We start from the raw sequence: 14,510 nt of genomic DNA on the forward strand, positions 1-14,510 counted from the left end.
TCAACACTGGAATAGATATGCATATAGACAATTAAGCAACTGCAACCCAAAGGGTTTCTAGTATTTGACGGCAACACTTATCTTAAAAGAGTTTTATCAGTAGTTTTAATAAAGGTATACTTCTCTGTACCAGTGACAGACAAAAGCCAGAAAAAAATCCCAAACCAAACCCATTGCCATTGACTGGACCCGAATCACAGTGATCCTGTAGGAGAGTAGAACTACGCCATAGCGTTTTCAAAGTTGCAGTGTTTATGGAAGCAGTCTGCTACATCTTCCTCCTGCCGTGACTGTTAGGTAGCTAGCATAGGGACTGGGGCACGCATTGTGCAAGCTCAGAAGTTTGAGCTTCCGGCCAGGAAGAGGTAGTCCACCTAGGTGGGCATTACACCTGGATTGGCCCATCTGAATTCAATTGTCGACCAAGCCTCCCAAGTGGAGGAACTGAAAAGCCAGAATCCAGAGCCTTGCGGCTCTCCTGCTTCTCAAGCTGCTCACAGGAGGTCCTGCAGCTAGCTCTTCTGTCCTCAGGACTCCTGGAGCGGGTGTGAAGTGCCTGAGGTGCCTGTGTAAACCTGAAGCTTCTTTTACCTTTCATAAAACTCACTTGGCCCTAATAAAATGTAAAAAGACAAAACAACCCCCCCCCCCCAAAAAAAATAAAAACCTCACTTGGATCACAAAGCAGGCTTCGGTGTGAAGCAAAGGACCAGGATATAGCTCTCCCACGAGAGATCTAAGATGACTAGTAGGTTCAAATCACTGACCTCTCATGATCACCTAAAATTTTAAAAGTTTACTTCAGAGTCACATGTACATACCAAAAGAGCAACATATGGCTCAAGCGCCACAGTTTGCCAAGCCCTAGTACAGCCTCTACCTTAACATAAAACATAAATCCTCATATCTAGCACAATAAACAACAACATGGAAAATGGAGAAAGGAGCGAAGTGTTAAGAACTTCATAAGACTTGGACTAGGTGGCAGACAGACTGGGAGAGGAAGAGATACAGTTCTTCTCGTCCATGATTATAGCACAGATATGGAGGAGAAGCAGAAAATATGAAAGTGTCTAATGATAAACTGATAAATGCTAAAGGGAAAAGAATAAGTGGCAGATATAATTTACATTTCAGGGGGCAACAGAGTAGTCTTCTGTGAAAAAGTAGCTGACCCACATATCTGCCAAGGCACCTAACTTTACCACAAAAAACTGCATTAAAGATGTGCTGAAAAGCTCGGTATATACTTGAGTATATGTGGTATATTTATATGTTAGGTTTTGATAGCAGATGAACTTTGCACCTCTACTCAAGGCCTCCCTCAACACAAGGACACTTTGTTCTAATAACCTGGCACTCTTTGATACTCACCTTCCAGACACAATCACTGAAGACAAAATGGGTGCATAAACAAATGTGTTGAAGAAAGCTGATGGTGCCCGGCTATCACAAGATAGAGCGTCTGGGCTCTTAAAGGCTTGAAGGTAAAGCAGCCATCTAGCAGGAAAGCAAATAAGCCCACATGGAAGAAGCACACCAGCTTGTGTGATCGTGAAGCATCAACAGGATCAGGAGATCCAAAACAAACAACTATATTGATGCGAACAAGGGGGTTTGGAGTGGAGACCTAAAGCCCATCTGTAGACAACTGGATACCCCCCACAGAAGGGTTATAAGGAAGGGATTCAACCAAGTTGCAGTATAGCACCAATGAAACACATCATTCTTCTAGTTCCTGAATGCTTCCTCTCCCTCTCTACCATGACCCAGTTCTTCCTTACAAATCTGGCTAGACTGGAGAATACACACTGATACAGATAAGAGCTCGACACATAAAACTCAGGACAGATAAACCCCCCAGGAACAGTATTGGGAGTACAGATATCATGAGGGTAGTGGGATAGTCGAGGAGGGGGAAGTGGGAGTTCATCACAAGGCTGTAGATATAGCCCCCCAATACTTCAAAAGGGATGAATAACAGAAATGTGGGTAAAAGGAGACAACGGACAGTGTAAGATACAAAACAATAAGAACAATATATAATTGATCAAGGATTCATGAGGGTTGGTGGATGGGGTAAAAGAGAAGCTTATATCAAGGGCTCAGTAAAAATGTTTTGGAAATGATGATGGCAACATATATACAAGTATGCTTGATACAATTGATGTATGGAATGTTATAAGAGCTGTAAGAGCCCCCCATAAAATGATTAAAAAACAACAACCACAACCAACCTGTGACATTAAGATGATACAACCATGCTTGTACAAAGTGAAGAGGACTTGAAACACTCACTGATGAAGATTAAGATTTGCAGCCTTCAGATTACAACTCAATGTAGAGAAAACCCAAATCCTCACAACTGAACCAATACATAATATGATAAATGGAGAAAATGGATGAAGTTGTCAAGGATTTTATCTTGCTTAGATCTACAATTAATGCTGACTGAGGCAGCAGTCAAGAGATTAAACTGCACTGTGTTGGGTAAATCTGCTGCAGAAGACCTCTTTAATGCGTTGAAAACAAAGATGTTACTTTGAGGACAAGAGTGTGCGTGACCCAAGTCATGGTTTTTTTCAATGGCCTCATGTTCACCTAAAAGTTGGACACTGAATAAAGAAAAAACAAAGAGGAATTGATGTGTTTGAACTCTGGTGCTGGCAATGAGTATTGAAAGGACCATGGACTGCCAAAAGAACAAACAAATCTGTCTTAGAAGAAGTACAGCCAGAAGGCTCCCTAATTAGAGGCAAGGATGATGAGACTTCCTTTCATGTACTTTGGACATGTTGTCAGTAGAAATCAGTCCATAGAAAAGAACATCATGCTTACTAAAGTAGAGAATGAAGAAGACCCTTGACAAGATGGATTGATACTGTGGCTGCAACAATGGGTTGAAACATAAGAACAATTGTGAGGATGATGTAGCATTAGGTGGTGGTTCGTTCTGTTGTACATAGGGTCACTATGAATGGGAACCAACTGGAAGGTATCTAATAACAACATAGATAGATGGATATACAGATATATAGGAAGAAGTTCAGTGACATTTAGTGAGCAAAGGGGAGAGGAAGAGGAACGGGAAGAGAAAGGACTAGAAAAGTGGGTAGGTGCACACTATGCAGTCTAGTAGAATATGCCAAGGAATTTGGGTTTTATTCTAAAGTATGATACTCGATTAAAGTTTTCAAGGATGCAAGTAACATGATAAATAATTTATGCTCTCAAAAGATAATTCTAGCTGTGAAGTAAAGAATGAATTACAGGGAGGCAAGAGTGAAATTGATAAGAGTAGCTACTGAAATAACTAAGGTGAAAGATGATGGTATAGTAAACCAGGATGTTACCTGAGAATTTATTATACAAAGTGAACCCTAAAGAGCCACTGATAAATCTCAAAGAATTATCTAAAATGAAACATACAACAAATAATGGTTTTGGTTCTCATCTTAAAATACTAACAGTTGTATATAAAGTATTGGCTCACAGAAGAATATACTCTTATGAGTTACTCAATGACAGGATCAGTGTTTAAAAATATTTCGTTGTTTAAATACTCTTAGTTTCTAGTAGTGATCTATATTGATGTCAAGTATCTATTTGGTCAATAAATAAGTGAAATGTAAAAGGAAAAGAAAGGTAAGTATAAATTGTGTAATGAAAGGCTTTTTTGGAGGATGCTGGATTTCTAAGTGATCCAGGAGTCAATGTGGGGAGAATGATGAGGCTTTCTACCCTGGCAAACAGTCACATTGTCAGACATCCATAGGGGCAGTTCTACTCTGTCCTGTGGGGTTGCTAATGGTCGGCCTCGATTGGTGGTAATGAGTTTGTGGAGTCCTGCAGTAATACATAATTTTTGTAAGCATGAGCATTTGTGGAGGGGCCAGAACAATTACCTCCGTAAATGAGATCACCACCTAAAAAACATTTAGGAAGCACTGAGCTAAGCCATAAAGGATGATGAAAAATTGAATAAGCAAAAGATAATAGTGTCAGTCAGTAAGGCAGAAGGGAGATGTGAAGGAAGAATACTAAAAGTAACACCGAAAGTTGAATTTGTTTTTGAAGACTGTATTACCAGTGAACATCACAACTCTCCAACATCGGTTACTTACTTTGATTATGTACTGTGCTAAGAACTTTCATATCTCTTTTCTTATTACATATTTATGACTTGCCTATGAGTTAATAACATAGTCACTAACACTACTGTCACTAATTTAGAGAATTCACCCAATGCCATAAATCTAACAACTTACAGAATTGAAACTAGCTGATATCAAAGCGCTCCTTGTTAGAACACACACTGCCTCCAGCTTTGAGAAACGTTCTCCATGAGTTAGAATGGATTTTTGGCATAGGATTTGGTTCCTTTGCTATACCAAACCCATTGCCACTGAGTACATTCCCACTCACAGAATCCCTCTGTACAGATTCTGAGATGATACTGTAAACCTTTATGGGAGTACGTGTGGGAAATAGAACTGGGAAAAGAGTGTTGTGGACAAACTTTCAATATTCCTCTGTTAAGGAGTCTGGGAGGCCAGGGCTCCCATGGAGAGAACCTTCACATTCATGGGTTGGAGATGTGTCCCACTGACATTCTCTTAATTAAAAGTTATGCCGGACAATGTCCTCCCATAATAATGCCAAATTTAAGGTACTGTCTGCAAACACATGGTTGCTCAGTGTACTCTTCAGGGTCAACTCCATGAAGGCTATACCTGAAGGTTGTCAGACCATACTGTCTGTCCCACCCTAAGGATGGCCCACCCCCTTCTAATAATGGCTTATCCCTTTGAAGAGGAGCTCCTAAGGTCAAGCCAACACAGGGACAACCAAGGTTAGACTGCCATCTTGACTCTAGAGTCCACCCATCTTGTTACATATGTGCCTTTCTGTCACATGTCTGCCTCTAGTCAGTGCCTCCCTTTCCTATTGCATGTATTACCGTAGCTTGTCCCCCTCACGTTACTGTGTGGATATTATATAAGCTCCTGAGATTACATTACGGTCTCTCTCTGCTTGGACCTGGCTCCTGAAGTCATGACTGAAGAGGTGAGCCCTTGCATGCTTTATCTTGCCTGATGTCTCTTGAATTTACCCCTCAATTATACACTTACCCCTTGTACCCACTTAGTTGTGAGGAGGCTGGTCCCCAACAAGTAGATAGCTACTGGCCTCTGCTAAGGCTCAACTTCTTGTTGTCCTGTTTGCTGCCTGCTGGCTGACTTCTCATTCCGCTGTCTGCTTCGTTGGCCTTGGACCAGCAGCCAGTATGAGCTGAAGGACCTTCAGCATAATAGCTGTGCCACAAGAGAGTTGAACTGCGCCCTCTGTACTGCATTATCGACTAATTGCCTCACTAAGAAAACTGATATATAAAACCTTCAGTGTCTTGCTTTCATTTCTCACTAAGAAAACCGATATATAAAACCTTCAGTGTCCTGCTTTCGTTTCTCTAGAGAACCCTGTTGAACACAAGAACCAATCCTGTAAATTCTATTTAAAAAGTTGAAACGCATTCCATGCCATGTAATAACAAATGTGTGCTACTTTGTGACATACCTCAAAACATAATTCTTAATACTGTATGATATTGTGCCTGTATGTATATAACCTAGAAAGGCCCTTTCCTTGTTCTGGAGTATGAAATATTTCCCTGTCCACTGAAAGTATTAATAAATTAAATAATGTTATCAACTAATTTAGAGGATTTTGGCTTAAAAAAATGTTCCTAAAACTTCTCCACATAAGGAAAATGGAAAATGTAACATTCTATAACTTTATATGTTAGACTTAAAAGGTTCCTAATTGAAATGAATCAACATATTTTAATAATCCAAGTTCATAAAATCAATGTACATTTTTGTCTAATAAGACTGGCTTAATAATTTTGGCTTAAAAAAACAAGTCAATTTATCAATGTTAAGCATGCTATATGTGAACAACTGGTTCTTCTGGGGTTGTTTTCCCCCAAACATATATAGGTTTATTAATTAAATAAGCTAACATGACATTTATATAATGCTTAGGATTATGAAAAGTTTGAATAAATTAAATCCTTATTCTGATCTATAGGGTTTTCTTCAAGTCTCTCTTCAGAAGTGTCTGTGGGTAGGTTTGAACCACCAACTTTTATGCAAATAGTTGAGCACTGAAATAGTTCACACCCATATTTTAAACTTTGATAATTTTGCTTCTTATTTTTATTTGCTGTAAAATACTTGTTACAGTTTTGGGTCATGTTCATGATTATGTTCCTTTCTTGCTTTTTAACAAATCATAAGAGGATAGTATGTGCTTGTGGAAAGCTGTATCATGTATGTCTTTGAGCTTTGTGAGTCTGCTAAACTGCTTTTGACAGTTCCCAATTATCCACCTGGCAAGTTCTTCCTGTAAAACAAATTAGTAACTTTCACTTATACTTAATATGAGTGGTTGAGACCATACTAGGAAAAATAGTGCTAGATACAATTGAGTATTTGCTTTCATTCTTTCAAGGGGAAAGAAAATGTTTTAGCCTAAAGCAGTGACTATTATAAACTTTTTTGTCTCTGGATTTCTTTTCACACATTAAACTTATTTTATACTCTCAAGAGCTTTTCAAAATGTATATGTTAAACATTAGTATTTAGTAAATTTAAAATTAAAACTGAAGAAAAAATTTGATATAAGAAAAAAGCGACTGACACATTACATGTTAACATGAATTACATCATATTATTGAGATATAGTTTAACTGTGGATCATCTGGAAAAGTATCAAGTTGTTCAAATATGTGAAAGGATGGACTTAAAGACAAAACTGAAAAGTGAATTTTATCTACTTTGATTGATAATATCTGTCTGAAAATTAACTCTGAAATGTTTTAGAATGACAGAAAGTTCACTTAATTTTGATAGGATTTCTTCCTTAGGTTATTAGTTAATTACTTTATCCAGACATCTATGTAATCTTTGTAAAATGTTTATATAAAAGAAATATTGTGTTTTACAAGAGTACTTTTTTGTGTTTTAACGTTTTATGTGCTTGAGTATCTAAAGGTGAAAAAAAGCAAAGAAAACAGTTCTTCACTTATGAAATTGATAGATTCTTAATAACTGTATATACATTTTAAAAAGTGTGGAGTTTTTTTTTTGTTATTTAAGCAACCAGAAATTATTTCTTAGGCATCTAAATTTCCTTTGAAAATTCAAAATTGGACCCTAAATATAGGAAACAATAAAAAAGAGGATATCTTTTTACTTATAATGATATGAAATTCCCAAAGGGGCCCTAAAAATAACAAACATTTATTTTTTCAGCATAGAAAAAAGATATGAAAAATACAATAAGGTTTGCTAATGTGTTAAAATTTTAAATTGTATGGGAAGGGTTATCCAAACAGAAAAGCAGCTCGACCTTCCTTAGGTTAAATTTATGTAAGTAAACTGTTATTAATATAACTATTTTAGAAGACTCAGAAGTGACTTCATGGCACTTAATAAACAACATTGAAAGCAGCAATAGGAAGACTGTCCTCCTTGTGCACAATAGCGTTAAGCTCACAGGAAATGTTGACTAAAGTTCTTGTGAGAGTTATGTTCCACAGGCAGTGAAAACGTGACTAAAGTTCTTGTGAGAGTCATATTCCACAGGCAGTGAAAACGTTACACTCTTTGACTCTTATCCTATTGGTCACAGGAATAGCCTCAGCCAGTAAGTGGTTAGAATGATCTTGGGGCGGGGGAGATAGGCAAAAAGACTACGAGACTGTTCCAACTTGTCTCCCTGTCTGATTACCTGCACATTCTATTATTTTCCACTTTCCTTACCTATGTTGTAATTCTGCAATTTTTAGAAAACTGTTAGTAATGCAATGGTTCTTGTCCACAAAAATGCAAATAAATTTTATCCTGAGGAGCAAGTGATTATTTCCTTGTATATACTGACCTACGTTTTCTATCTCCTTATAAATTCATCTCAGTGCTGTGACTGTACATACATGTATTCATCTTATGATTTCTCCTTTGCACTGGCTGTAACAGTTTGAAGGTTCTCTCACTAATTGATGTTTAATAAAATCTTTGACATAGGTTTATTTTCTATTTTGGGGTGTCATGACTCTACTTATACTCGGGGAGGTGGAGGGAGGGGAAAAATGAGGAGCTGATGCCAGGGGCTTAGGTGGAGAACAAATGTTTTGAGAATGAGGGCAATGAATGTACAAATGTGCTTTACACAATTAATGTATGTATGTATTATAAGAGTTGTATGAGCCCCTAATAAAATGATTAAAAAAACAACAACCAAACAACCCCCCCCAAAACCCACAAAAAAAAGTTTTATTGGCATACACTTCAAAAAAACCCAAACAAACATGATGCTCAATGCCATACAAAATACTTAGCTTTATGGGTATGGTAGTTATATAATTTTGTGTCGACTTGAGGATGAGTGAGGGGGTGGAGTCTAGCCTGTCAATTAGGTCACAGCCAATGACGCCTCTGTGTAGGTGTGGCCCTATCATGAGGATTCTGGGAAGTTCCTCTCTTGATTCTGCCATCAGAAGAGGGGGGCCACATCGGTTTTATTTTCCTGTTGAGGAGTCATACTAGAGAGCTGGAGGGGCCAGCTGAGATGCTTCTACCTGCATTGGAACCACAAGATTCTCCACCCACCTGTGATCTTCCTGAATTTGGCATCACTACATGAGCTATGTGAGTCTGAAGAGGACTCTATGGACTAATATCAGACATCTGGGCTACTACTAGACTTATGGCTTGATCTGGACTGGGCTGGGATGTCTTCTTGATATAAAGCTCTTTCTTTATACATACACGAGTGTCCCTGGATTAGTTTCTCTAGTCAACCTGGTATAACACAGTGGATTTATTGAAATATATTTCTCTCAACTGCTGCTTACAGCTTCAAGTTCTTTTGCTCAGATTAGTATATGTCCAAAGTAAACACATTCTACTGTTTAAAACTCTTACACTCGCATTGAAACTTATCATTAAAACATTTCAAACCAAGGTCCAAAGGTCATGATTCTCATTTTCATGAAGAGTTTGTAAAACTAGTTACCTTCAAGACTTATTCAGTTTCTGCCTTTTGTATCGAGAGACCCTATAGTACAGTGGTCAAGAGTGCTGATCTGGAGCCACACCGTGTGGACATAAACACTATGTCAGTCTAGCTCAGTGGTTCTCAACCTTCCTCATGCCACGACCCCTTAATACAGTTCCTCATGTGGTGGTGACCCTCCAACCTTAAAATTATTTTCTTTGCTACTTCATAACTAATTTTGCTACTGTTATGAAGCAGGTGACCCCTGTGAAAAATTCATTTGATCCCCAAAGGGGTCACGACCCACAGGTTGAGAACTGCTGGTCTAGCTGGTTATATAACCTGAAACCTCTCCAAGCTTCAAACTTCTCTAAGGTAAAATGAGGATTATGTAAAGAGTTGCTATATGTAAAATACTTAGAAAAGTGAATAACATTTAATAATTACTATTCTACTACATCAAAACCTTCATAGATAAAACACCGTAAAACTAAGTATAGCTATATCCATTTTAGGACTAAAACAACTGTGTCTTTGCCCTTTTGTAATGGTGTAATTTTTTCTATGGGAATGGCAGGTTGCTAATTTTAACATTTTGGTTCTCAGATTCCAAATACATGAACCAGAAATATTCTTCAGAAGTGACCATGTGGACTTGATATCTGTTTTCTTCACAGCCTCTGCCAAGGGAAACCACCAACCGTTCTTCCCAGGGCGAGGAGGATTTTCTTACACCCCCTGGAGTTTGAGCATCAAAACCATTTGGGACTAGTTCTTTAGAAAATTTAATTTACATGTCAATGAGACAAGATATCCTATTTATCTCCATGGGTATTTTCCCTCTGTCTTAAACTCGTCTTCTTCCTATCCTCATGACTCTGATTTGTTAATCTATCAGTTTCCTTAAAATTACACAGCACAGGTTGTCTTTTCAGATTTGGATCCTGTTTCCTTGAAAAATCTTCACACCTATTTTGTAATCTCAGAAGGACAAGATTTATTTCCTTTCTTCCTCCTTTGCATTACATTCCTCTACCCTCTTCTTCAGAATCTGCTTTAATTTCTCATCTAAATATGAAATTCCAGCACTTCCTATTTTGATAGATTTGTTACATTAAGGAAGATTTTTCATTTATTTGATTAGACAGTATGGCTTAAAATGTATTAGTTAAGATGATTTTTGGTTGCAGAAAACCCAACTCGTTAGCTTAAAAATAAAAAATGATTTATCAGCTTATGTAACTAAAGGGGAAAGAAATAATACTGCATAGTTCACAAGGGGCTTGTGTTACTGCTTCCATCTCTACGGCGAGGGCCAATCTCTCTCTCTTCCTTCCACATCCAGGCCTTTTTTTTTAAATGATCAGCTTATTATTAGCAGACATTCCCAAGATGCCAATTCTTGGATTTGCACATTTCAACAAATAATGTCTCCGTCCCTAATAGTTCAAATAAAATATAAGAGATGAGACCTGCTAGCTCTGACTTATCTGAATCATGTGTTCCTGTGACTAGTAAATGGATCGGTAAAATGGGTATGTTGGTTCCAGTAAGTCAGTAAGAATCTGCCCTGTTGGGTGAGTGGATTCCACCCCGCCCCCACCCCCAACACGGACTTGGGAGTTCTGGTGTAGGGTTAGGAAGAGAGAAGAAACTAACATTATAAGAGTCACTGCTCAAGATTCTTTATCTCCTGAAGCACTAAATTGATTACTTTGGCATTAATAATTAATGCGATTCAGTCAGTTTTGAAAAGTCAGTCCATTGATTATGCTTTATTTTATTGGTCACAATTTGGTTAGGAATGTTAGGAACATATAGAAGTATTAGAACAGCGCTCTAAACTGTACATTTTATGGCTGGAACAATTTATCAGTTTTGTAACATCAATGTTTTGCAACTAGAAAGAATTCTACAAAATTCAAATCTAAATTTACAAAGTTTAGTTTTTTTTAGCTATATGAATTATCTCATTTGTTGTAGATAATAACATCCTATGATATGCAGACTATTATTATTTCTATTTGTAGATGAGAAAACTAAAGCTTAAATCTTAAGTAACTTTCCCCAGATTTAATTTAGTGGTGGAATTAGAGCTAATGTCCTGATCTTCTGATTTTAAACTAAATACTTTTCAGAATTTTATTTTAATTCAATTTCATAATTTTACTGGGAGCTCTTGCAGGTACCATAACATCCCATGGTGCAATCACACAAAGAAGTATTGTACACTGCTACCACGATTAATTTCAAAACATTTTCTTTTTTCTTGAACTCTTTGATATCAGCTCCCTTTTAATCCTCCCCACCACCATCATATCCCACAGGAAAGCATATTTATTATTATTTTTACCGTATAGTTTTTTGGGGACCATATCTTAAACAATCCAATAAATATATTCACATACAACCCTGTTGTTAGATCCCATTGAATGTGGTCTTTACAACCATCTATGCTTTCATGAACCCTGGATTTATCATGTCCTTCTGTGTGGCCCTCAAAGCCTCCAAATGCGATCCACTGAGGGAAACTGTAATTTTTTTTCCCTCTCAAAGGTAATTTGCACTTGATTTTAGCCTATTTCAATGAGCTGCTCCAGAGAATTAAGTGTTAACATTTTAAGATATTCATTTTATGTAATAGATTAACTTTTCTCCTATGAATAGCACTACTTATATCATTCCTTGGAAGAATTAGAAGGGAAAAGATTCATACCATTTTTGGTATGAATACCTGAAACTCAGAATAAAATAATAAAACCTTAGTCATAAATACATCCACTTCCAATTACTTTAGGTTGAGAACCAGAATGATCGTAATTGCTGTGACTGACTACATTTTAAAATTTGATTTAGATTGAAATGTTTATCATTTATAATATGCTGTATCTGGAGAATACACATAATAGTTGTAAATTATTCCCTCAGATCCTGGATGCTTCCTCCCCCCAACTACCATGATCCGAATTCTACCTTGCAGGGCTGGATAGGGCAGAGGCTGTACACTGGTGCATATGGGAGCTGGAGGCACAGGGAATCCAGGGTGGATGATACCTTCAGGACCAGGGGTGTGAGGGGCGATGCTGGGAGAGTGGAGGGTGAGTGGGTTGGAAAGGGGGAACCGATTACAAGGATCCACATGTGACCTCCTCCCTGGGAGACGGATGGCAGAGAAGGGAGGGAAGGGAGACTCCGGATAGGGCAAGATAAGACAAAATAATAATTTCTAAATTATCAAGGGCTCGTGAGGGAGGGGGGAGCGGAGAGGGAGGGGAAAAAAAAGAGGACCTGATGCAGAGGGCTTAAGTGGAGAGTAAATGCTTTGAAAATTATTGGGGCAAAGAATGTATGGCTGTGCTTTATACAATTGATATATGTACATATATATAGATTGTGATAAGAGTTGTATGAGCCCCTAATAAAATGTAAAAAAAAAGAACACTAATAAAAGAAACTGAAAGAGACCTACAAAAAAATTTGTAAATTAATCTGATTAAACTAGTTTCTTTTCAACCATGTTTGGCTTATTAAGTAGAAAGGCTAAAATTTTCACTTGCCACCAAGAAATTATCTCCCAAGAGATTATTGAGGCTGAGTTTTGATTTATTTTTAAATTCTGAATGTCATTGCTCCCTAATTATTTAAAGCCAAAATTCATTTTATTACTTCTTTTTCTGCTTTTTAATCTTCTCACTTCATATACATATTACCATTTGTAGCCATGGTCCAAATTTTCACAGTTTAATGATTTATACTTCTAAGTTCAATCTTATCTAATGTGCAGATTTTTGAGCACTATCATTTGACCAGTGAGAGAAACAACTAATATGTACCCTTAAAAACTTTCATATGAAGATTAGGAATCACAGAATTCTCACAGACAATTCTCTCAAAAATAACAATGAGAGCATAATGAAGGAAAATAAAATAAGATTCAATGATCGAGGAAATAATGAAGTTTAATACAAATTAAATATTAGTTTGACAAATCCGTTTAGATTTTAAGACCTAAAATGATAAACCTAAGGGATCATCTTAATTAAACCAGGTAATTTATTTAAAGATATGTGATGAAATTGCTAAATAAAAATAAAAACAAAAACTTCTGAGTAATGAATTTCTTGGAATTCATGTGATGAAAGCGCATGGCCAAACTGTAGGATCGTGATGGTTGCACAGTGTTTAGGCACAGGAGAGCCTGCTCCAGTCATTCCTTCAGGGAACACACTCCATGGCACTTACATTGGGGGTGGGGGTAAGGTGGGGGGAATTGGAGGGGGAAAGCACGTTGAAGATCCATCAGATATAACAACACATCTTCCAAGATGTCTTACCCGTTCATCTGTACTGCCTGTTGCATGATGGGAATAATTGATGAGACCAGGGATAGGCTGCTCACCGTGTGCCATGATAACAGCAGGACTGGTGTAGAATGGAGGCTTCAAATGTATAACATATAACAACTATGAATATCGTGACAGGAAAACATGAAGCAATACAAGCAAAATGATGAAAGTAAAAAAAAGGTAAAAACAAATGGAACAATGAAATGCCAATTTTTTCTAAATGTGATACAATTAGCTCTTTAGAAAGATTGACATTGATTATAATTTTTACTCTTTCAGGGTAAGAGTAAAGGAACATATGACTTTAAAGCGCACCCAATTTCACTATGCAGTTCCATTAAGGCAGACAAACACACACACACACATGCCTTAGATACTTAGTAGGCTAAGTAAGAACTTAATGGGTCACTGAAGGGATTTGGAGCCAGAATTATCAGGGGTTTGGTAAAAACACCTCTGTGGCTATGTGAACAGTTTACAAGGATTTCTCTAGAATTGCTATGTTTATAGCAAAATACCAAGACTATTTATAAAACTCTTAAGAATTACTTCCTATAGCAATTAGCAATTAAATTCCAATCTTCATGCTTTCAACCATTGGGGGAAAAAAATCACCATTCCTAGAAGTAATATGCCATTTTCTGAAAACATTGAAACATACAGATTATTATGGTAATCAGGTTCAGTAACTTTAAGAAAACCAACTTATTCAAATTCCACATGGTATTCAAGTTACCCTCAGAATTTCCCAAAGAAAAATCTGTTAATATTTTGGTACCATTTTAAAATTTTCTACTTTATTCAATTAAAATAGCACACACATTATATTTAGCTAGGGCAATTGTTTTGAGTAACATCTGAATAAGTGCATAGTTAGGGAAAATTCAACATTGTATAAAAGCTTTGGATTTTAAGAAATATTTATTAATCTTTCTCATATTCATATTTTATTTATTTAAATTTTTTAGCTCATTTGCTGTTCCTGTAAGAATTTATGAATTTTTGACACTGTGAACATATGAATGCTATATGTTTAATATGATGGCAAGAGTGATATCTTCAAAAACTTTTAAAATGCTACATTGTTCATCATTGCAATTTTTA

At 36.9% G+C, this 14,510-nt stretch overlaps 1 protein-coding gene across 10 annotated transcripts in view; it reads right to left on the reverse strand.

The window, feature by feature from the left end:
• GPHN (gephyrin) overlaps nucleotides 1-14,510 on the reverse strand; it is a 634,470-nt gene that overhangs the window by 246,163 nt on the left and 373,797 nt on the right. For all 10 annotated transcript variants that reach the window (XM_075530856.1, XM_075530857.1, XM_075530855.1 and 7 more), the window contains one exon: nucleotides 13,395-13,499. In XM_075530856.1, coding sequence (XP_075386971.1) covers nucleotides 13,395-13,499 — 105 coding nt within the window. The remainder of the gene's footprint in view (nucleotides 1-13,394; nucleotides 13,500-14,510) is intronic.

This window comes from Tenrec ecaudatus, chromosome 14 (assembly GCF_050624435.1).
Source record: "Tenrec ecaudatus isolate mTenEca1 chromosome 14, mTenEca1.hap1, whole genome shotgun sequence".
NCBI lineage: Eukaryota > Metazoa > Chordata > Mammalia > Afrosoricida > Tenrecidae > Tenrec > Tenrec ecaudatus.